Genomic DNA, 25,175 nt, shown 5'->3' with positions numbered 1-25,175 from the left:
CTTTCTATGTCGCTCGATCATTCCCACCGCTTGGTACCATGCAACAGCGCGCGCGCGAGAGAGAGAGATGGATGGAGGGATGACATAAAACCATGCAGAGAGAGGATGAGATGAGAGAGAGAAACGTTCAGACGCCTTCATTTTTCATACCTGGAATATTATCGGGGATATTCTGTCCTCCTTGTTATCCATCCTTTCGGTGTTTTTTTTTCTAAAGGAGCAGCAGGAGGAGAGCCGTGCGTGACTGGCATCCTTAAAATCTCTCCCATTAACCCACAGGCGCACACATGCACACGCTTATGGATATAATGCTACAGACATAACGGGGAGATGTGTTTCATTATTTTAACATTTGAACTCGGGTGTGAGAAATAAAAAGTGAGAACAATTGGGTTCATATACACCCACGTATAGGCTACGTGCGTGGATAGGAGGGCAGACTTTGACCAAGAGGATTTTTGAGTCCTTATTTTCCCCTTGCGGCTGCGCTGGCAAAAGTTGCGACTCAACCTGGGGACTTGAAGTCGTGACTAGTATCTATAGTGAGCTCTAGGCTATGGAGGGATTTGGTCCGCGGCTGTTTGGCGCATTCAGTCGCCCGCCGAGGATACGCTACTACTGCTGCTGCTGGGAAGTTTGCTTTCTGCTCAGCGTCTTGGCACACACAGCCTACCTGAGCTCCTCTCTGCTGGACTGCCCGCCCACATGCACCTGCTCGCCCGCGGAGATCTACTGCAATAAGTCGGACAGTAGCAAGGTCTTCCCGCTGCTCTCCTTCCAGGGCCCGGGCATCGCCGCCAACAGCACCGGCAGCATCGAGGACCTGTTCCAGAACATCACCTCCATGTAAGAGATCATAGATTTATATATTATTATTATTATTATTATTATTATTATTATTATTATTATTATTATTATTATTATTATTATTATTATTATTATTATTATTATTATTATTATTATTTATATATTTTCTTTTTATATTTCACTGCGCATTGCCCAGTGCAATTGTGTATATTACGAATAAATACAACTAAACACTAACTAGACAAATGGCAATGTTGTGCGCGTGCGTGTGGAAATTCAACTTCATCATAGATATCATGGTTTTTATCATTAGTTTTTGGGGTTGAAACACATCTTTACACCTCCTTCTTTATGTGCAGAAGAGAGAAGATCCTCATATATACTGTGTAGATTATGTGAGACTGCTCTCTGACTAATGTTAGTCATGAAAATAGTTTGGGAGAAAATAAGAGATTCCTGTTCTAAACATGTTTCTGGTGCTTGTCCTTTTGAAATCCTCACTGTGCCTATTTGCTACAAGTTGTGGACTTAATTAGTTGCAACAAAAGGCCTTATTTAAAAACCTTAATTAAATGTCACAATGAAATAAAAAATAAAAGAGTTCAAATATAACCAAATGGTTTGATACAGGATAAAACATTTGGTGTCCAGATCAGAGAGTTTTCAAGAATAATTCACTGATTGGAGGTCAGAGTTGAATTATATTGTAATGTTGTCCATATCCATATAGCATTATGCAAAATCTGTTTACAGCCTGTACGTTCTGTTCAAACAGTTCTATCACACTGAGCTAGAAAATGCCTTGATCATATCTTACTGCATGTGCTTGACTGGAACAGTTCTTAAGTTTGAGTCAAGTCAAAGGTTAATTCCCTTCTCTAACAGCAAACAGTATAAGCAACACTGAGTTATTTGGTCTATGAGGGACTTATGTTCTTATGAAGCTGAACTGATGTAAGATTTTCAGTGGAAAAAAGTATTTTTTTTTATATTATTTCCCACTATAGCTTTTTCTCCACAATAACCATTGGATCTAGATTTGTTTTCTAACTTTTTCACTTCATACTATTTTGAATGGCTACTGGCTGCCCCATACATACGCGACTGAAGGACAAAGTGGTGCTTTGAATAACTATTTAGCTAATTATGGTTTTGTCTGCATGATGACATTATTACTTGACCTCAATAACTTTAGCAGTGTTGATAAACAGATAGATGAATACATTTGGTTTGTGAATTCACCAGTGATCATTGTATAGCTGTATACGTTAGCCCTATCCACACCAATCATTGATGTTATCATGGCTGAAATAATGGAGAATGTTTTATTTTGTTGTCCATGAAAATCAGAGTAAACTATTCATGAGAATTTTTTTTTCTTTTTTAAATTATTGATATTTATCAGATAAGTTTAACTATTTCTTCTTTTTGGAAGCACCATATGACTGATCATAAGTGACAATGTTGATACACACTGTATAATGCTGGTTTAACTGACCTGAGAGAGTCTTCACTGTGTCTGTACTACTAGTATAGGAGCTGGAGCTTTTCTGGGTCAGACTGCCCTTGAACAAAGTTATTTGAAATGTTCGAGTTGACAACATGACGTGAAACGGTCCATTTTCTGAACGCAGTCGACATTGGAAGAGCTTGAAAGATTGTTCCTTGTCCTTTTTATTTGAAGAAAATGCATCACGATTTTGTCGTTCTAAATATGATAATTTCTTTTCACTTCCCCCAGTATCTTCTTAAATACCTTCTTTTTTATTCTGTGATTACAGTGAACAGCACAGCCTAATATGGTATGTCTTAATATTTCTGAGTTTAGCTTTTTAATTGGATGATTAAAGTGGACCTGACTCAGTTCATCATAAGTAAACATACTGTATATGTCTAAATGTCTGTTTTCTTGGGATGAACCTTCAACCAACCAAATATTAATGAAATCTGGCATTCCCTGCAGACCCGAAGCATGGGGGTTTCGGATTGAAAGTAAAGGAAATCAGACAATAATTGTGTTTTAAACTGTATGTCTTATTGCGTGTTCACTCACTGGTCTGGTGCTTGTTTAGCATGCACTCTTTTGGGGAAGAATAGTTCCTTCTTTCTGCCTGTACTAACGGCTGATATAGTTTTATATAATCAAACAGGTTTGTGGGCTTGTACGTCTTAACTGCCGTGTGCCTGAGGCACGGTTTGCAGTCTTTTGTCGGATTGTAAAAGTTCTAGTATCTTAAATATATTCTTGTGGACGATGGCTTTGTCCTGCGCTTCAGCTGATCATGGGTGTTGTGTTTTCTATTCTTTGCTTTCGCTCATTTCAGCACTATTTTTAATTCCACTCCAGCTACAATACTAAGCACATTATATTACATCTATTAAATACATTATGTGGGCTGAGTGACCAACGCTGCACTAACAGTGGCTCAGCAGCATCTGCTTCTGTTAGAAGTTTGGAAGGGATGATGGTGTACTGCCCCGTAGAGTGACTGTGTTATATCTTTTAACAGTAGCGCTGTTTTCACTTTTTTTTCCGCTAGATTGCTCTATTTAGCATTTGAACCCTTGGTCAGCTTAAGGCATAAACTGAGCTATTATAAACAGAAAAGACAGTATTAGTTGTCTAAAGGTCACATATTATGCTAAATGCACTTTTTAAATGTGCTCTAACATATCCATGGGTCCACGGTGTGCCTAGAGACTGCCAAAATATTAAAAAAAATAACAATCTCTCCTTTTCTCACTCTCCCCCTTTCTGAAACCCCCACCCCTCCCCCCCAATATACTCCAGTCAGAATTCTCCTCGTTTCTGACCTCACAAACTGGAAAGCCAGAAGCTTCCACTGTGCAGCCCACACCCCTATTTCTTATTGGTCCACGGCCCCGACAGACAGAGGGCGAGGCGTATCTGGCTTCCCTTCCGGACAGGGGGCGGGGGGAGCTCAAAGATTGTATATTTACGAGGGGAGCTGCAGCTCTTTTTTAAAAATTGGGCCATTGTGAGATTAGCTGAACATCAGCATAGTACAATAAATTATCTGAACGTTTTTTTCAGCAAACAATTAAAGAAAAACGTATTAGGGACCACTAAGACCATATAATATGGTGTATAATAGTACCGAAAAGTGTATAATATGGGAGCTTTAAGGAGTCCGTCTTAGAGAAGTCTGATATTATTGCCGAGACGTTTTGTGTAACGGGAAACTTTCCCTCCTATCTGCCACACCTCAGCAAGGACACACTGTGGAACACGGGTCGACCGATATGGATTTTCAATGGCTGATATTCACGGCCCATGGCTATTATACACAGTAAATTTTGAAGTGTTAAAATAACACTAAAAGAGTTAAATTTAACACCATTTCCGAGTGTATTTGGTCCCACTCAGAATTGGAGTTAAATTAACTCTCTTCAAAGTGTTACAATTTTAGAGTTAAATTAACTCAAAATAGAGTTAAAAATACACTGTATAGTGTTATTTAAAGCCTTATAGAGTACTTTCTACACCCCGTCTTTTAACTACCGAAATTGACACCAACACTAGGAGGCATTCTACTCCAGCTGTTGTTATATTAACTCAGATAGAGTTAATGGAGTTTGACACTGCATATTTAACACTGGGGAATTTACTGTGTAACATATCTCACGTTGTTATTCTTTTTTGTTCATTTGCATTTGATAAAATACAACACTTGACATTTTTAATAACGAATGAGAAATTAGTTTTAACTTAATGAACAATTATTAAATAAATGTATCAATATTCGAAGGTAGAAATTGTACATCGTCTTGCACTCGGCCTTTCCTGTTTGTTGGCGCTGTGAAATATTGCTGTCCAGCCGTTTTTTAATGACTCGTATAGAAAAATATACAAGGTAAATATTTGGCTTCAAAGCAGTAACATTGTTCAACAGCAGCCACATTGACAAGACTGCCTGCAGTGTCTGCAGACATTATTGCTTTAACTTTTTTATATCTTTTTTTTATTTGATTCTCTTATTTTTTATGGATTATCTCAAAATAACATTAAATGGCACCAACCATGTGCCTGTTTCTTCCTGCTGCATTCCATCAGGTCCTTGTGAAAACAAGTAGAACTGGTCTTCTGTATTCTTATGCTCTCTGCTAAAAACACTGTTATTAAGCCTGCAAAGCATACACACATACACACACACACACACACACACACACACACACACACACACAAGCAAGCCGTTTCCATGCATCAGTTTTCCATCTTGGCTGCATTGGAGTGTGAGCGGTTTAGATGTGAGCTGCCACTGCTTCCTTGAAAAGCTGAATCCCCTCTGCATGTCAGTGTGAGCCTTGTTCACATGTCTGTGTGTGTGTGTGTGTGTGTGTGTGTGTGTGTGTGTGTGTGGGCGTGTGTGGGCTCGCGCTCGTGTGTGTGTATCAACTGAACCTTGTTGCTGCTCACAGTGAAATGCAGCTGATCTCACGACAGTGTTCATGTGGTGGTGACGTAGGGACGAGGGAGGAGACTGCTAACCAGTCAGGAAGTTAGCTAAAAGGACCATATCACTTACTTCTTCTTTAAATAAGTCATTTACAAACCTTTCTGCATCCCCCTAATCTAAAGTGTAAACCATTCATCAGGTACAAATGTGTAATAGGGCTATCCTCGACACATTTTCATTTCATTTTTCATTTAACCTTTATTTATTCTCAAAAGATCAGGTGAGGTGTGACCCTCATTTACAATGATGTCGAGTCAAACAAATGCAAAGCAAAAACAACAATACATACACAATATACAATGCAAATACATCAAATATTCAACTGATAAAGAGAAACAATTTAAACATCTAAACAGAGATTTAGAATGTCTGGAATTAAAATAAAATTGGTAAAAGTACAATATGGCCTAATTAAAACAGTTACAGATAGAGTTTGGCAGATTTAAGATAGTTTGTTTGAATTGGTTAAAGGATATATTTTAATCTGTTGCTGTAAACTGTTCCAGGAGTCAGGGGCACTGAAGCTAAAAGCTGTCTTTCCAAGTTCAGACCGGGCTTGAGGAACATAAAGCATAAGTATGTCAGTGGAGCGAGTCTGATAAAGCCGTATGAAATTTGCAGCATTTCTCTCAAATAATGGGGAAGCTTCCCTGTCAGGGCTTTATAGATACAAATTTGCCAAAGTGCATCACGTCTCTCTTTAAGAGAGGACCACACCACATTTCCATATACAATACAATGATGTGTGTCATAAGCATCTCCTGTGATGAACCTTAAAACAGAGTGAAAAACAGTCCAGGAGTTTAAGACATGAGTGTGATGCATGCTTGTAAATCACATCACCGTAATCAAGGACAGACATGAAAACTGCCTCAATAATCCTTTTCCTACTAAATAAAGGAAGGTGGCTTTGTTCCTATAAAAAAGCCAATTTTGTCGCAGTCGACAAACAAGATTTTTTATGTGAAAATTAAAAGTGAGGACTTCCGCATGTGAAGAAGAGGAACGTGTTGCGCCGGGGCTCCAGGCATTCAATGCTTTTTTATATACAGTCCCCTCCATAAGTATCGGAACAGTGAGGCCAATTCCTTTATTTTTGCTGTAGACTGGAAACATTTGGGTTTGACACCAAAAGATGAATATGAGACAATAGCTCAACATTTCAGCTTTCATTTCCAGGTATTCACATCTGGATCCGATACACAACTGAGAAGATATCATTATTTGTAAAGGAACACCACATTTTTAGGCGAGCAGAAGTATTGGAACAGATAGACTTTAAATAAATTAAAGTGAATAAAACATACTATTTTGTCGCAAATCCTTTGCTTGCAATAACTGCATCAAGCCTGTGACCCATTGACATCACAAAACTTTAGCATTCTTCTTTTGTGATGCTTTTCCAGGCTTTCAACGTAGCCTCATTCAGTTGCTGTTTGTGTTAGGGGGTTACTCTCTTAAGTCTCCTCTTTAGCAGGTAAAATGCATGCTCTATAGCGTTTAAGTCTGGAGATTGACTTAGCCAGTCTAAAACCTTCCACTTCTTGCCCCTGATTAACTCCTTCGTTGTGTTTTGGGTCATTATCTTGCTGCATGATGGAGGATCTTCCAATCAGTTTGTTTGCGTCTTTCCTTAAATTGTCAGACAAAATGTTTCTGTAAACTTCTGAGTTAATTTTGCTGTTGCCATCATGTGTTACATCATCAATGAAGAATAATGAGCCCGTCCCAGAAGAAGCCATGCAAGCCCAAGCCATGACATTGCCTCCACCGTTTTTCACAGATGAGCCTGTATGTTTGGGATCATGAGTAGATCCTTTCTTTCTCCAAACTTTAGCCTTTCCATCACTTTGGTAAAGGTTCATCTTGACAACAACACAGTAACACATGATGGCAACAGCAAAATGAACTTAGAAGTCTACAGAAACATTCGCTCTGCCAATTTAAAGAAAGATGCAACCAAACTGATTGGAAGATGCTCCATCATGCAGCAAGATAATGATCCAAAAAAACTGCAAAAACAACAAAGGAGTTCATCAGGGGCAAGAAGTGGAAGGTTTTAGACTGGCCAAGTCAATCTCCAGACTTAAACCCTATAGAGCATGCATTTTACCTGCTAAAGAGGAGACCGAAGGGAGTAACCCCCCAAAACAAACAGCAACTGAATGAGGCTGCGGTGAAAGCCTGGAAAAGCATCACAAAAGAAGAATGCAAACTTTTGTGATGTCAATGGGTCACAGGCTTGATGCAGTTATTGCAAGCAAAGTATTTGCGACAAAATATTACGGTTTATTCACTTTAATTTATTTAAAGTCTATCTGTTCCAATACTTTTGCTCACGTAAAAATGTGGTGTTCCTTTTCAAATAATGATATCTTCTCAGTTGTGTATCAGATCCAGATGTGAATACCTGGAAATGAAAGCTGAAATGTTGCGCTATTGTCTCATATTCATCTTTTGGTGTCAAACCCAAATGTTTCCAGTCTACAGCAAAAATAAAGGAATTGGCCCCACTGTTCCGATACTTATGGAGGGGACTGTATCATAACACCACACACTACCTGAAAGCCGTTTTTTCTGCTGGGTTATTGATTTTGTTATTGTTTGGTGATGATGGGCCGCAGCAAGCAGAAGGAAAAAGGGCAGAATTCGCCGGAGAAAGAGGCAGCCACGAGGTCGGACTGTCATGGCGGAGTCGTCTCCCTGCCGCCTCATCTAGACAAGCTACGTGCGGTGCTGCTATCCGACCTCACAACAACCCTTACTACAACCATGAAAATGGTAGTGAGTGAAGCCTTGAGGCCCATTTCTGCTGCCTTAGATGCCGTCAAGTCGACCACCGACTCGCTCAACCTGAAGATAACCGCCATGGAGACAGCACTGTCGGACCACAGCGACCGGATCACGGCCCTCGAGCAGACGTGTACGTTTGCAGTCTGAGAATACACAGCTGATGGCTAAGACCGAAGATTTGGAATCACGGTCACGTCGCAATAATCTACGCGTGATTGGAATCCCGGTGGAGACCGAGGGAGCAGACCCAGTAAGCATTTTTATGCTTTATTGATAGTGTAGAGACAGAGTTGAAATGGGGCAGAGAGGGGAGTGACATGCAGAGAACAACCGCAGGCTCGAATCGAACCCGGGTCCGCTGCTGGCCGAGGCCCATGGGGGGGACGCCCTACCAACTGAGCTAAGGGCGCCCCCGAGAGAAGATTCTTTGACTGCCCCAAAGAGGCCCAGGCTTTTTACGATTTGCATTTTTCTGGCCGCTGAGGATTTTCAGACGACTGAACTCTCTCATCCTGTAAGGTAAAAACAGACTTAACCCTAGGTGTTGGCCACTTAAAGAATATTTTCCCAGCTGACATGTGTGGGGTGTTGTTGTTGTTTTTGTTTTTTAAACATTTATCTAGGCTACTCCATCTAGGGTGACCAGATGTCCCGCTTTGTACGTCCTGCAAATTGAGACGTTGTCCCGCATTGTCATTGACAGTGAGCCCCCCTTTTAAATGCATGTTTTATAATCTGGCATTTATCGGATAGCTGTGTTGAGACGGCAGTCTCCGTTTGTGTGTGTGAGTGTGCGTCTCTCCGTTTGTCTGTGTGTGTGTGTGCGTATGTGTGTCTCCGTTTGTCTGTGTCGAGCTGCTGGGTTCAGTGGGCTCTGTGAAGGTGCTGCCGTCTTCAGCGTTTACTCTCCTGTTGCTTCAAAATAAAAGCCAACTCACGTTTGTCCAGTGAAATGCTATTGTGAAGCCAGCAGGGGTGGACTGGCCATCTGGCATACCGGGCATCGTCCCGGTGGGCCGGCAGGCATTTTGGGCCGGGCCGGGTCCAAAAAAAAAAAAAAATTAAAAATTAAAAATCTTTTTTTTTTATGGACCCTCGGCTGTGTGACTCGGCCCGGCCCGGCCAAGTCACACAGCCGAGGGCCGAGGTACCTTCCCTCTCGGGAGTGCCGTGGACATATAAATGTGCGTGCAGGCTGTCAACTTCACCTAAAAGTTAAATAAAACTTTGTCCCAGGCCATTACTCATTATGAATGGTTCTAGGCTGGGCCTGGCCCAAACACACACACAGCAGAGGGCCGCCCATTCAGAGGCTGCATTGAATTGTATTATCACGAATTCAACTTCTACTCGGTAATTATGAGCATCTGACGATGGTCAGTTACGTTCAGGGCCGTCGGACGGCGGATAGGCTTGGGGGGCCCAAGGCAGAGGCACTCAAAAAGTAAAAACGTTTTTTTTTTAATAATTTTTTTTTTTTTACTGGCTCAATATAGGTCCCTGATCTTTGAAGGCCCGACAAATGTTATTTAGGGGAGAAAAAAAAACAGATATCAGGGGCCTTTCATTCGTCAGTAAATTTGTTATTTTTTAATTAACATTGTTCAGGGCTACGAAGATCAGGGGCCTATATTGGGCCATTAAAAAATACAAACGAAGGTAAAAAAAATCCCGAAGCTGACTGGATTTTTTAAACATGTACATTTCTTCTTTCTGCTTTTTGGTCATTCTGTGTCTATAAATTATTCCAGAAAATAGTACTAAATAGCTTACATAGGAAATAGTTGATTTAGCCTTAGTTTTCTCCTCAAAGTGCACCAGATTGATGAATTTTACTTTAACATTTAAAAAAAAATCTTCCGGGGGAGCATTCCCCCGGACCCCCCTAGAAGGTCCAGGGTCCACGACACAGTCTCCCAAATTCCTGTGAGAAACACTGTGCGTGTGCATGTTTACTAAGAGTCATTAGACCAGGGGTTGTGTTCAAGTACGCGTAATGATTTGGTCATTCATCAATAGAAACATTGTGTTGTTATCTGGCTCAGAGAGGGAATAGTCACTCATACGTTTTGGACTATAGACAAACATAGCTTTTACATGTTTGTGTTGTAAGACTGCCTCTCAGAGGGCCCATCAGGACTTCCTGTATAGGGGCCCAGAATTTGGTGCAACGCTCCTGCCTCCGCATATCGTATATATAATCATGGTGGGCTGCCATGGCCAAAAATGCCAGGGCCGATTTTTTGTCCCAGTCCAGCCCTGGAAGCCAGTGAAGTGCTTTTGTTGTGAAGCAGCAGCCTTAATGCTCTATTTGTTTAACAGTAACTTAACTGCTGCGCGCCGATCTAAAGATAGTGCTTTTTTAACGTACAAACGTAGTATTTGTCCCATATCTGGTGAATTGGGATCTGGTCACCCTAACTCCATCCCCACACGGGCCTTAAGATACTGTTATAAACCACACTGTTTGGGTGTTGAACGTTGATGGGGTTCCCCAGCTGTTGTGTATGTGTTTTTTTTTTTTTTTCATTCATTCATTCATTTTTTTTCTTGTTTATTACACATCGTTTTGTCGATCACTGTTGTCCGGCCCCATCCAGCCTCCCATAGTTTTATTTTGTTTAAATCAATTTATTTTATTATATAGGCCTAGTTATTTTAAAACTAATATACATCCAGATCAAGGTGTCCTTTGCTGGCTGCTGAGGTTTTTGCTCATCGCCCGGTGGCCGAGCACTGATCCTCTGTGTTCCATGCCCCTTCTTATTTTATTTATTTTTTCCTCTCTTTCTCGTCGGGCTCTCTTATTGGCTGGATGTGGTAGGCAAACAGCGCCTAAATATGTGACTTTTCTCAATTGTGGTGTTCATTTGTGTTTTATATGCACCCACAGTGCTCTGTTTGAACGCTCTGAGCCTCTCTGCATGAAGAGAGGATAGCGTTTTATTTTTTTGTCAAGATGCAACGGAAGTTTAAATCTACATTTAACCTGCCGTCTTCGTCGTTTGGGGATGAGGACATTGGGTTTGGGGGGTGGGGGGGTGGGTTAGCCTTAGGGTATTTTCCCTCGCTTTGTTTGGGAAAGTGGGGAGGGTGGGAGGGCTGTATGTGTTTTTGTTCTAGTGGTTTAACTGTCTTTTTGTTTGGGGCAAACTACTGTGTCACTGCGTGTGTATTTTGGCGTATAACTTTGTATGATACCCGGGGGTGATGATACAAGCAGGGGGGTTACCATGGTGAGCTGGAACGTGCGAGGCATGGGCCGTCCAATTAAACGAGCAAAGGTTTTCTCCCATCTTAAATCTCTATCTGCCGACATTGTGTTCCTCCAAGAAACTCACATTAGACCATCAGAGCAGAACCGGGTGCGCTGCAGATGGGCAGGACAGATATTTCAATCCACTTTTTCTAGCAAAGCCCGCGGTGTGGCAATTATTATTAAGAAAAACATAGATTTCAGACATATCTCTAAAGTAATTGACCAGAATGGTCGTTTTCTTATAGTAACTGGGTACCTTTGCTCTGTTCATGTAACACTTCTTGACATTTATGGCCCAAATATTGATGACGCTACCTTTTTCCGTAAAACCTTTGAAATGTTACCCGACCTTCTGGGCACAAATGTGATTGCTGCAGGGGACCACAATGTAATCCTTGATTGGCATATGGACAGGTCATCAAAGAAAACAAGCTACCCTTCTAACTCATCTACAGTTCTGAAAAACTTGATTTGAACTATTAATTTAGTTGACATCTGGAGAATACAGCACCCCACAGACAGAGACTACTCCCTTTTTTCCAAAATGCACAATTCGTATTCTCGTATTGATTATTTTTTATTAGACTCAAGACTCATACCCAACGTAATAGGGGAGAACGGGGTAAGTAGGCACACTTTTTACTCTAGTGAGAATTGCTCATCAAATAAACATCTTTCAATAGTCATTCCTACATTAAATTGAAGCTTAAGGTGTTGGCTTGAAATGTGTACCCCTCACTTTTTCTATCGTATTGTAATAAAGGAGAAATTAATCATCAAAGACACCCTTACACATTGTGACAACCAACCCCATCAAGGGGTCGGTTGTCACACACTATGGGGTTGTTTGTCACAATGTTATCTTAATGGGAATAATCTTAAAGAGAAGGCAATAAAGCAGAACTACATTTGAAAGTTTAATTGCATTGTCAAGTTGACAAATAGGACTACATAACGTACTGTAGCCTTGGCAGCTAGTCTAGTTTGGGATGCACTGGGTTGTTTTGATTTTGTTGCCCTTTTTTCTTTTGCATGCTAGCTGCCTTTTCCTGCTCTATTCCTTCCTTCTCTGGGGTGTCAGTGAGGATACAATTTGACAATTTCTTTCGTTATTCGGTTCCTTTTCTGGCTGCAGCCTTTGGATAACATGTGACAACCAACCCCCCAAAAAATGTGACGACCAACCCCAACTTGAACTTCTTGCTAGCATCAAGGCCAACAACCATCTTACAACTAATTAGCTTGCTAACCACAATCTAAACTATAGTTTACCCTTCACACTTTTTATGGGTAACAAGTGTTTTGTTATAAACCCATTGTGTAAAAGCCTAGAAGAAAAATACTGAGGAGCTAAATATTTTCAATTTGACATGAAAAACACAAACAGTCCTCTCAACTCAAATTCAGCAGTCTAACTCCAAGGAAGACTATGTAGATGACCTCTGATCCTAATTCTGGATATTTACATACCAACATTTCACAGACAGCGCCTTCTGATTCCGAGATATAACGACTGTGACAACCAACCCGTGTGACAAATTACCCCGTTCTCTCCTAGACACCAAATATCACAACATTCTGATCTCGGATCATGCCCCAGCGGCCATTATTCTTGACTTTGGTAGATCCAAACAGCGCGCTAATTGGCGTCTATGCCCTTCTCTGCTCAACAACAGAAATTTTTGTAAATACATGTCGGGAAAAATCACTGAATATTTAGAGACCAATGATACCTTGGATGTCTCTGACTCCACCTTGTGGGAAACTTTTAAAGTGGTCATGAGAGGTTATATAATTTCATATAAAGGGTCTTTAAAGAAATCTAGGGAAAAACGTTTGAAAGATATTGACTTGGAGCTCACCTGGAGCAGACATTATACAGAGGCACAAATGACCCCCAAACTCTGCAAAATATTCTTAGTCTTAAATACGAGTATAACACTATTTTAACGAGTCAAGTGAGTGATCAGCTTCTCAGACATAAGCAACATTATTTTGAATTAGGGGATAAACCACATACTTTGCTGGCCCGCCAGCTCAGAGGGCAACAAGCCAGCAGATCCATACATACAATAAAATCTAGTAGAGGTGTGGCTTTAACTGACCCGAAACAGATAAATAAACGCTTTAAGGAGTATTATCAGGAGCTGTATAAATCCAAAGCTAATGGTGATATTGACGCATGGTTAAAAAAGCTAGACATACCAAAACTAGACAGCGCCTCCCACGAGGCCTTAAACTCTGAATTGTCCCCTGCAGAAATCACGGACGCTATCAAATCGCTGCATAACGGCAAGAGCCCTGGGCCAGATGGCTTCGTAGTTGAATTTTATAAGAAGTTTGCTGACCAAGTAACCCCGATCCTGCATAGAATGTTCTCCCACTCAGCCGAAGCGAATAGGCTCCCACCAACATATATATATATAACATGTATAACGCAAACATTTATCTCTTGTTAAAACAAGACAGAGATGAAACTAACCCATCCTCATATCGACCAATTTCCATGCTTAACTTGGATTTCAAAATGTTTACAAAAATTCTGGCAAATAGACTAAACAAATCTATAGAATCCATTATTCACACAGATCAGACCGGGTTCATCCCGAATAGGTTTTCATTTTTTAATGTTAGGAGAGTCCTAAATATTATGTATAACAAATTCGACAGCTCTTCCAAACAAGCAGTTCTGTGTCTGGACGCCGAAAAGGCTTTCGACCAGGTTGAGTGGGGGTACTTGCTCAAGGTGCTGGAGGAGTTCGGTCTTGGGGCCCCTTTCATTTCCTGGGTGCGTTTAATATATGCCCATCCCACCGCCTCCATTCTAACAAACCAGGAAAGATCCACACCCTTTGCCCTTCAGAGGGGCACGCGCCAGGGTTGCCCCCTCTCGCCGCTCCTCTTTGCGTTGGCCATCGAGCCCCTGGCTATTAGCATAAGAGGGCACGCACTTATAAAGCCAATATCACTAGGTGGGATGGACCATAAGATCTCTCTGTATGCAGATGATATCGCCATCTTTGTAGCCGACCCCGAGAATTCCATCCCCCACCTACTCCAGCTAATTAATTATTTTGGCGACGTCTCGGGTTACACCATAAACTGGCAAAAAACTCTTGTCTTTAACAGCAGATCTGGACCCAACATTCCTAGCCAATACGCAGTTTAAAACAAATCTGGTCAGTATAAAGTACCTGGGCATAGGGCTGGGCGATTAATTGAATTTTGATTTCGGTTACAATTTTGGCTTCCCTCGATCATGAAAACAAGATAATCGTAATAAAACGGTTATTGTGCGGCACGCCGGGTCATGTGTAGTAAATGCAGCGCACCCTTCTGTCTCCACCTGCGCTCCGCCCCGCCCGAACACTGTCGCTTTCAGCGATTCCAGTGCAATTGTTTATTCAGCATAAAGTTAAAACGCTCGTCCAGGATGTTACACCGAAACACAAAAGCCTTGCGCGATTGAAGCAGCGTTTCACTCGGTGAAACATGGTGTGAGTGAGACACTGTGATGGCGGTGGGTAACGGTGTCATTCACTGTGAGAACTTGCCCGTGTGAGCCGCCGCGCAGAAAAGCTCTGTGGCGTTACGGGTAAAATGATAGTCGGGGATTCCTGCACGTTAACGTTGTTGAGGGGAAAGGCTTCCGCTTTCTGATTGCATTTCTCGAGCCTGAATATATTGTGCCATGTCGGCAAACTATCTGCGCGACAAGAGCAAATATACAGTGAGACGCACCCCCTCCGTTAGTTTCAGTCTACAGACGAAAAGTTACAACCAGCACCTAAGCATGGACTTCGTTTAAATAAAGCGTCTAATTTTTATGATCAGCGCTCTGATTCAAATTCTGAAGTCTGAACATTACGGTGTCAGCTGTGGTGTAGTTTTTTTTTAAAGCAACTCAACGTGCTCTGCAAAAAAAAAAAGGCAATAAGTCGATCTTTTTGTAGATTCATAGCCTACCTCCTCTTATAAGTCAAAGTACAAATCAATGAATGGTTCACAATCACATCCCTAGTAAAATATTAATTTTACTCTTAGAGTCGAAGGTTTTACTGATTATTTATTTTGTGTGGCTTTTTAGTTGTAGGCTATGTTTGAGGAGCACAATTGGGAGTTTTGTTTATGTAATGTTGAAAGAATTGGCTGAATTTTCATTTTGGTGCATCCCTACAATGAATAATCGTCTTTAATAACCGTGATTACAATATCAATCAAAATAATCGTGATTATCATTTTTGCCATAATCGAGCAGCCCTACCTGGGCATTAAATTATCTAAAAACCCAAAGACACTTTTTAAGTTACATTTTACAGAAAGATTGAACAAACTAAAGGAGAACATAGAGAACATTACCGATCTCCCTTATTGGCCGTGTGAACGCAGTAAAGATGGTCTCCCTGCCGAGATTTCTGTATCTATTTCAGAATGTGCCAATTTATATCCCTAAATCTTACTTGAAGTCAATTGATTCTATTATAATGCCTTTCATTTGGGGATATAAAGCTTATAGGATCTCAAAAGCCCACCTTCAGAAACCCAGGGAGCATGGCGGACTGGGGTTACCATGTTTTTTACATTAATACTCTGCTGCCAATACTAGAGTGATGGTGTATTGGCAATTTACATATGAAAAAGGCATTAGACCTGATCTGCCCCCCTGGTTGGCAATTGAAAAAAGCTTGGCCCCAAAAACTTCTCTCACTGCCCTCCCTTTCTCTTCTCCCAGACCGCCTGCCTCCTTTAGAGGAGACCACTTTACCTTGTCCAACGGTCAGAGAATTTGGAACCAAATTAGGAAGGCCTGTGAACTATCGAGCACGACCATACATGCCCCAATCTGGCAAAACCATGCCTTCCCCCCATCGTTCACAGATTCAGCATTCAGAGATTGGAGTCGGAAGGGAATAGTAACAGTTGAGGACCTTTATATAAATGGTCACTTTGCTTCATTTGATCAGCTAGTATCAAAGTTTTCACTGTCGAAAGCTTAATTCTTCAGGTATCTACAGTTAAGGAATTATGTCAGACAGAATATACCATCGTTTGAATCCCTGCCCACAGATGACTCATTGTTCAACATTTTACTGGGCTCACTAGAAGCTAAAAACCTGATTTCATCTTTTGTGGGAATATTTTTAGACCGGCAGGAGAAATCTACTTTAAAAATAAAGCAAGCCTGGGAAAAAGACTTAAACATTGGAATAGCTGACAATGTCTGGGAGGGAGCGCTAAAAAGCATAAAATCCTGCTCTATAAACTCGAGGCTTCAGTTAATTCAATTTAAGGTCACACTTAGATTGCACTATTCTAAGGTTAAACTGCATAACATTTTCCCAGATCTTTCGCCTTTATGTAACAGATGTAAGATTGCCGAAGGTACACTTGCTCACCATTTTTGGGAATGCCCAAATCTTTACAACTTTTGGTGTCTTGTATTTCAATGGTATTCTAATGTTTTAAATGTGTCTTTAACTCCTGATCCGGAAACCGCCCTGTTCGGACATTCCACAGCTCTGGAAAAATTGGACCACAATGCACGCATAATCATGGTGTATGGCATGGTTATTGCCAAAAGATGTATCCTGAGGCTGTGGAAGTCCGACTTGGCCCCCCAATTTGAAACCTGGTTGAGGGAAATGGTGGGCATTCTACATGTGGAAAGGCTACGACATGAGCTGTCAGGTCACCCCCATAAATTCCCCGCTATATGGGGCCCAGTGCTGCGGCACTTAGGGAACCAAAAGGTGTGAGGTTTTCCCCAGTTTTGTTTTTGTTTTAGCTTTGTTTTGTTTCTTGTGTACTTATAGCTTATTTTCTTAATCATTTTGTCTTAGTTATTTATTTAATTTTTTTTCTGTATTCCTTGTCTGTTTATGTGAGGGAGGGTGAGGGGAGAGGGGGTTGGGTGTTGTGTTTGTATTGTATGTGTTTACTTATTCTGTTTTTGTTTGTCCATATGTAAAAAAACAAACATAAAACCACTCAAATAAAAGTTTAAAAAAAAATAAAAGTGAGTTTATCATCTATCCAGAGTTTAGATATGTATATTCTGGGACTCTTTCAATTAAAAATCCATTCTTTGTAAATATATTGAAATCATTCACATTTCTAGTTCTTGCTCTGGAGAAACACATATCAGTGATTCTTGAGAACCGGGACAAAAGGCCGTCTTGCATATGTAACTGCTGTTATAAAATATATAATTTTATAACATATATAATATAATATAAAATATTTAAAATTGTAGATGTTATAAGGGATTAAAAATAGAATGTCTGGAGCACAATTATCCCCTTAAATTTAATTTTATCATTATTATGTCAAATATATGACACTTTACTTGTTATCTTCTCACAACGTCCAAAACAGTGTGTCCTCAGAGAAGGTTTGTATCTTTCATATGCAATAAAACCTATTCAAAATGTACTTTAATGATTAAAAATTGCTTTTGTTATCAACAGCAACACTAAATAATCTCTTATATCAATAACAACTGTTTTTTTCTACGCGTTTATGTTTTATATGGTTTCTAAGGGGTGGGACCACTTAAGGTCAACACTGTCAGACATTTCATTAAAATTTAATAAAATCAGACGAAATAAGGGGCAGCTGTCACTTTGAAGGACCTCTTGTCAAATTCTACCTCTGCAGAGTACATTAGAGTCAGACAGGCTCTGATAAGTGTTGTAGTTTTAGAATATTTTACATTCCAAATCTTGAAAGTCCTGTGTCACAACCATGATATGTCAACACCGACTGTAACTTTCTGAAGAAGTTTTTTATTTTTTTTTTTAGAATTTTTTTTTCCTGAAGTAGTTCATACTAGCACCTAACATCAACAGAAAAACCAAATGGCTACTAGATAAATTCCATTTATTATGTTTAGGAAACGTTAAATATGTCAACACCGTCAGACAGGAAATCTGACGGAGTTGACATCTGACTGTGGTGATAGGCCAATGACGGTAAAAAAAAAAAAAGCTGGGAGGTTGTGTCAAATCTTGGCTTAGTAGCTTAGTATATGTTGGATACATACATGTCATTTTAAAATAACCTACAGTGCACCATGTTCGACTGGCGGGGCGGGCGGGAAAGGGAGGGAATTATGGGGGAGAAAATAATTTCCTTCTCGATCAAGTGTTTACCATGCGTGTTTGGGTCTGAATGTATGAATACAATATGTTTATGTGCAATCTACTGATATTGCTCTGATTATTGTCTCATTTGCTCATTTAATTGAAGGTAGACTTGCCTTTTTTATTTTATTTTATCAACACATGATGGTGTTGTGTTTTTAAAAAAGAACAAGCCTGAGGTCCACTAGACAGTCCTGCAGGGTGTTAAAAGAGCTTTGTAGGTTCTGAATAGATTGGTGCACCGGATCAGAAATGCAATACAGTACTGTGTCGTCAGCATACAAATGGGCGTGACAGTGTTGTAGCGCTGAAACAATGTTATTGATATAAATTGTGAAAAGAACTAGACCCAAGATTGAGCTCTGTGGGACACCATATACAGTGCCTTGCAAAAGTATTCATACCCGTTGAAATTTTCGACATTTAGTCACGTTATAACCACACACTTACATTTATTTTATTGGGATTTTATGTGATACACCAACACAAAGTGGCACATAATTGTGAAGTGGAATGAAAATGAAACATGGTTTTACATTTTTTTTATAAATAAAAAACTGAAAAGTGTGGCGTGCAAAAGTATTCAGCCCCCCTGAGTCAATGCTTTGTAGAACCACCTATCGCTGCAATTACAGCTGCAAATCTATTTGGGTATGTCTCCACCAGCTTTGCCCATCTACAGACTGACATTTTTGCCCATTCTTCTTTAAAAAATTGCTTGAGCTTCAGATTTAGCATCAGATTGGATGGAGAGCGTCTGTGAACAGCAATTTTCAAGTCTTTCCAGAGATTCTCAATTGCATTGAGGTCTGGATTTTGACTGAACCATTCCAACACATGACTATGCTTTGATGTAAACCATTCCATAGTAGATCTGGCTTTATTTTTAGGCTAGTTGTCCCTCACAAAGGTGAACCTCCACCCCAGTCTCAAGTCTTTTGCAGACTCTAACAGGTTTTCTGTCCTGTATTTGGCTCCATCCATCTTCCCATCAACTCTAACCTGCTTCCCTCTTCCCTGCTGAAGAAAAGCATCCCCATAGCATGATGCTGCCACCACCATGTTTCACGGTGAGGATGGTGTGTATAGGGTGATGTGCAGTGTTAGTTTCCGCCACACATTGCATTTTGCATTCAGGCCAAAAACTTCAAGTTTGGTCTCATCTGAATATGCTGTGTCCCCCGCATGGCTTGTGGCAATTGTTGGAGGAAGTTGCTCTGATCAGATGAGACCAAAATTGAAGTTTTTGGCCTTAACGCAAAGTGCAATGTGTGGCAGAAAACTAACACTGCACATCACCCTAAACACACCATCCCCACCGTGAAACATGGTGGTGGCAGCATCATGCTATGGGGTCCTGTTCTTCAGCAGGGATAGGGAAGCTGGTCAGAGTTGATGGGAATAAGGATGGAGCCAAATACAGGGAAGAAAAACCTGTTAGAGTCTGCAAAAGACTTGAGACTGGGGTGGAGGTTCACCTTCCAGAAGGTTAAATACCCTAAACATACAGCCAGATCTACTATGGAATGGTTTAAATCAAAGCATAGTCATGTGTTAGAATGGCCCAGTCAAAGTCCAGACCTCAATACAATTGAGAATATCTGGAAAGATATCAAATCTCCTTAGTGTGAGTCAATGACTAAGGTAGACATAAATTCTTATGCCATGTCAAGAAGACAACTTATAATTGGCTCTTTAAGCCCCTTTCAGAGGTTCAGGTAAAGATGTGCCGATGTGGCAACAAAGAAAATATGACAAATATAACACATGGCTTCAGAGAAATGCGGTAAGAATTTCATTATTGAGCCATATTGGGAAACTGGCATGCATAAGGTTATGGAAATGTCATGGAAAAGTTTTTAAAATGTATTGCTATTAATGTGGGGCAACCTTGGTGAATGACCAGATCCCTTCTCCTCAGTGTCCCTCCATCTCACTGTGTTGAAGCCCTTCGGCCTATGGCAGTGCATTTGGATCACATAGCACAGCAGTGATTGAAACCTTCAATGTGCTGCCTGGCAAAAGAAGATCAATTACATCATCAATATGTCTTTACAATGGACGGCAGAGGAGAGAAAGTAGGATAAAAAAATTAAAAGGCATTTGATTGATGTGATAAATGCTGATTATTTTGTGAGAGCAAAACCTCACAGTATGGCAGTATTGATCCATTGTGGTTTGAGAATTTTCAGAGAAAAAAAAATAGGCTGCTGCAATAGTGAATCCTGATTCCTGACATCAAATTTCCACCATGTGATGTGTAGGAGAGAGCAACACACACACTGCTCCCTCACTAAAAGGCTGTTTACACATGCTAGTCACAGAAAATGTAATAAAATGAGTGGAAAACCCTAAAAAAATTAGTGGCATAAAGATCTGAGAGAGATGCATTGTTTTTATTTAAGGCAAGGCACTGCAGGTGAACAGGGTGTACTTTTTAACTTATAGATACTATCATGAAACTTTGACGGTTGATTACTGACCTACGGAGGACTTTTTCAGAAACGGTGGAATATGCAAATGTTTTCAATATCTAACTAATTGCGCGTTCATTTTCATAATAAAAAAAAACCTAAATAATCTAGATAATGTATAAAGACAGACTTTAAATCTTTATTTCATTATCGGTTTTGGATCTATACATTTTTTATTTTATAAATCAAAACATACTACAGGTCTGCATGTTTTTAAGAAGAAAATGTAGACATGAAACAGAAAATTAACATATTAACAAATCTTCTGTAATAACCTTCAGAATAGTGCTTAGGATGATTATGGAAAGTGTGGTTGATGCAAGTGCTTTAGAAGTAGAGATTTATGGTTCCAAGTAATAAAAAATAAAAAAACAAATGTGATCCGTTTAAGATGGTTGTACAGAAGAAATATGCAGACACAAACAGACAAGGTTTAGTCAAATAAACACCCAAATGTACATATTGGACTTTTTATTTATACTAGTATGAAAGAAGGCATGTTATGGAAGCTAAATAAGAATCCTGGAGAAGCACGATGACTTCATTAAGTGTTACATGAACAGTATCTTTGAATGATTTTAGCAGAATGCTCTTGAATGTAAATGACTAAACTATATTAAACATTTATATTTAACAAAGTGAGTGTTTACTGTGACCTAGCCAGTCACCTTGGCTCTGTTTAAAAAAAAACTAAATCAAAACTATGGCCTTCCCCGAAGCAGAATGCATAAGCCACAGTGCTTACGCTATGTTCAAATATTCAATAACATTTGCAGCCATTATGAACCATGTCAATGTGACGGCCCACATGGTGTCAGCTACAGTGCTGCGAGTGTGTGTGCGAGGACGTGGAAAGGATTAGGGCTGTCTTGTTACAGTAATGTAATAATGTGATAACTGAGTTTTACCAGGCTATGTTATTCCTTATCAGCACTCAAATAATTAAAAAAAACGTTTTAGAATTATTTTGTTTTTTTATCAGGGACAACTCACATTTATCAACATCCATCCATAGTACACCCAATACTAATAGGCCAGGGTAAACTGAAAGAGTTAATTTGCACTCAAGGACAATTGAATCTGAGCCATGTGTGTCATTGTCCTTTAATTTTTCATTTAAATAAGAAATAAAGATCAACAAACTATATCCATGGGAACCATAACCCTGCAGGAGTTTATCCATGCTCCTTGTGTTGGAGCGGTCCCCTTTGGAGAGGGTTAAATATGGATGGATAAATCCCAAAGCTTCCCTATCAGACTCAGCATGCTGCCAGGTGTTGGGCTGCTGTGCTGCTGAGTCAGTGAGTTAAAGCTGATTAGCAACATGCAGCTAGTGGAGCGGGTGTTTTAGAGTGCTTTAGGGGCACTTTGCACAGTGAAAACTCATCGCTTTTCCCCTTTATGGTTTCAAAAGTTAATACATTCAGACGCAATTGATTTGAAAACTTCACTCGTGCACATGCTTTCGGAGAAAACGGGTCTAAATCGCTGTAGTACGCATGCCAAGCCAATACTCGGCGGTGACAATTAGCCTAGTAGATAGCTCTTCAGGTACAATTTGATGCATAAAACCTTACTGTAACCGAAAATGAATGCCACTAACGTTCATAAAGCGGTTGTAAAGTATTGTAAATGACAAGCTTTCTGTCCTCTTATTTCACTGTGTTGAACTTGTGAAAACAGTGACTGCAGCGCTGCAGAGCTGTGAATGGGCTATGTGGGCAGTTACCTTCCTGCGCTTATGTATAGATAGTAGGGCTGTCAAATTAACGCGTTAATTTCGATTAATTAATCACAGAAAAATTAACGCGATTAAAAAAATTAACGCAGATTAATCGCACTTCTATAATGCCCTTTGACCCGGTGCAAAAGTGGTGCGTAGCTGCACCGAGCTGCACCTGAAGCAGACACAGCCTGCGCGGGTGAAAGGGAGAAAAGTAAAGAGAGAAGCAGGGGGCCGAGGGCTCTATAGACGGTTTAATAAGCATGAAGGTAGGAAGACATCTTACTTTATTCTCCGCAGCCAGTGTCTGTGCATTATTGATTTAGTGGGTGCAACAATGTAGGCTAGGTTCAAAACAGTATCTCTCAATCTTTCTCCCCGTGTCTCAATTTTGTTTGCTAGCTGTCTCGTCGTCCGCGTAAACGTGTGTGTGTGTGTGTGTGTGTCTGTCTGTCTGTATGCGTGTGTGTGTGTGTGTGTGTGTGCGTGTGTGTCTCTCAATATTTTTGCCTATGAGTACTGCCTATGGCAGTGCAGCGCTGTCTGTTGTGGAGACAGAAGTTATGAGAGACGGAGAGAGAGAGAGAGAGAGACTAGCAGGCTATACAGCTGTTTATAAACAGGTATAAAAGTGTCATAAAAGTATGCAATTAATTTAGATTAATTAATCACAGAGCCTGTAATTAATTAGATTAATTTTTTAATCGCTTGACAGCCCTAATAGATAGTGTTTTTTAATGTAGAGAGAGCCAAATCCCTGGCATTATATGTGGTGACACAAGTTTATTTTGCTAGAAAAACCGGCAGAGCACAAATCTTTCCCCAGCCAAAGTGGCGGGTGGTCTCAATAACTTACTAATCACTTAGACTAAATTGGCGCGTGTTATATTTGAGCCCTGCACGACACTCTCCGTTGATCACAGTGATGGTGCAGTGGAGACACCGTGCATGTTGTCTTCTAACTTTATAACTGGCGTGTGGGTATTTTGACAGCAAATGTAATAGACTACGCGTACGTGAAGTGGAGCCGTGACGTCAGCGTTACCAGAGAAACTGGGTTCGCCAGTTTACAAGATTCCAAAACAGTTGCGGTCTCACAAGATTCCTCCCTGGAAGGTGGTGTCAGAAGTTTGCGGTTTCAAGCCTGCGTTTGCTCTTGTCATGTGAATTAAACCATCTGCTTGACTTTCTTAACAAACTATTTCCTGCAATCTGTTTTAAAACTCATTATTAATCCCATTAATCAGTGAATGCGTGACCGTGTCCTCCATTTTCATTTTAGTGTGTCTAACAGAGCTGTTTATGAAACACATTATGACACAACGTCAATGACTGGGGATCAATGCTGCCCCTGTGTCAATATGAAAATGCTGTCAATTATGAAAATGAAAAAAAGAGTCAATATTCTCCTCCATATTGCACTAATGCTCTCTGACAATGTCAATAATGTACAGGAATAAGTCTTACAGACAAGGCAGAGTGAGTTCTAATGTGTCCTTTTTTAGAAGGCCAACAGCAGACAGCTGCAACACAAGGTGGGCTCCTACTGTGATACCTATTTCTGTTATTTTTAGTGGAGCTTTTTTTTTGGTTTATAACAGCCTTGAAATAGAACAGACGGATTAGAAGTACTAAACTGTGTGTTTGTGTGTGTGCGTACGTGCCTGTGTGTGTGTGTGTGTGTGCAAAAGGGAGAAAGTTAAGTAGGTCCAGCATTCTTTCAGTGACTGCCAGTTCCACGTACTGTGTGTGTGTGTGTGTGTGTGTGTGTGTGTGTGTGTGTGAGTGAGTGAGTGTGTGTGTGTGTGTGTGTGTGTGTGTGTGTGTATGTTTGTGCGTGCTGCATGAGCCTGTCAGAGAGAGAGAGAGTTGGTCACACTGATGTATGAATTTTTGCGGTTCGTGGCGATTAATCATTTCCCACTCCAACCCTCATTTAATAGGGTCACATACACACACACATGCACACACTCACACACACTCTCGCACATACACACACTGACACACACACACACTCTGTACTTCTCTATCGCCGTAGAAGATTGATTTTACTGTTCCAGTCTGTCATGCTATCAGTTGAGTGTTAATAATTGAGGATAGTGACAAGGATGTAATGTAAACTGAACCATAAACCCTCTGTGATCAGCCTGGTCAGTGTTATAGGCTTTGTTCCGCAGGGTAAAAATAGCTTATCATATAAACTTGTTATGTGAGGCGAAAGTGGAAAACAGTGCCCCCTTCTAAATGTTCCTGAAGGTTGGCAGAGTTGCATTCTTCCTAATAATGGATGTGGTTTTGTCTCTTTTTTCTCATCAACATGAGCTTTTTCGGAAACACAACATTTAGGTATACAATAATATTAGCCAGTGCTCAACAATGCAAATGTGAATTAAAGGTGGGGTAAGCGATTCTGGAGAATGTTTGTTGAAAAAAAAAAAACTTTTTGCCAAATCTGTGAATATCTCCTCACAATCTGCTTCCTGTCAATACTGTAAGAAA

General features: G+C 40.3%; 1 protein-coding gene across 1 annotated transcript in view; it reads left to right on the top strand.

Annotated features, from left to right (window-relative positions):
* Positions 1-556: 556 nt before the first annotated feature.
* The window catches only part of ntrk3a (neurotrophic tyrosine kinase, receptor, type 3a), a gene marked incomplete at both ends in the record, with an annotated part of 339,329 nt that continues 314,710 nt past the window's right edge, over positions 557-25,175 (top strand). Inside the window, one exon of the mRNA XM_080027751.1 lies at positions 557-846. Within this exon, the coding sequence (XP_079883877.1) occupies positions 557-846 (290 nt within the window). The remainder of the gene's footprint in view (positions 847-25,175) is intronic.

Source organism: Ammodytes marinus (genome assembly GCF_949987685.1).
Source record: "Ammodytes marinus genome assembly, chromosome: 5".
Taxonomy (NCBI): Eukaryota; Metazoa; Chordata; class Actinopteri; order Uranoscopiformes; family Ammodytidae; genus Ammodytes; species Ammodytes marinus.
This window is presented reverse-complemented; position numbering and strand designations above follow the sequence as displayed.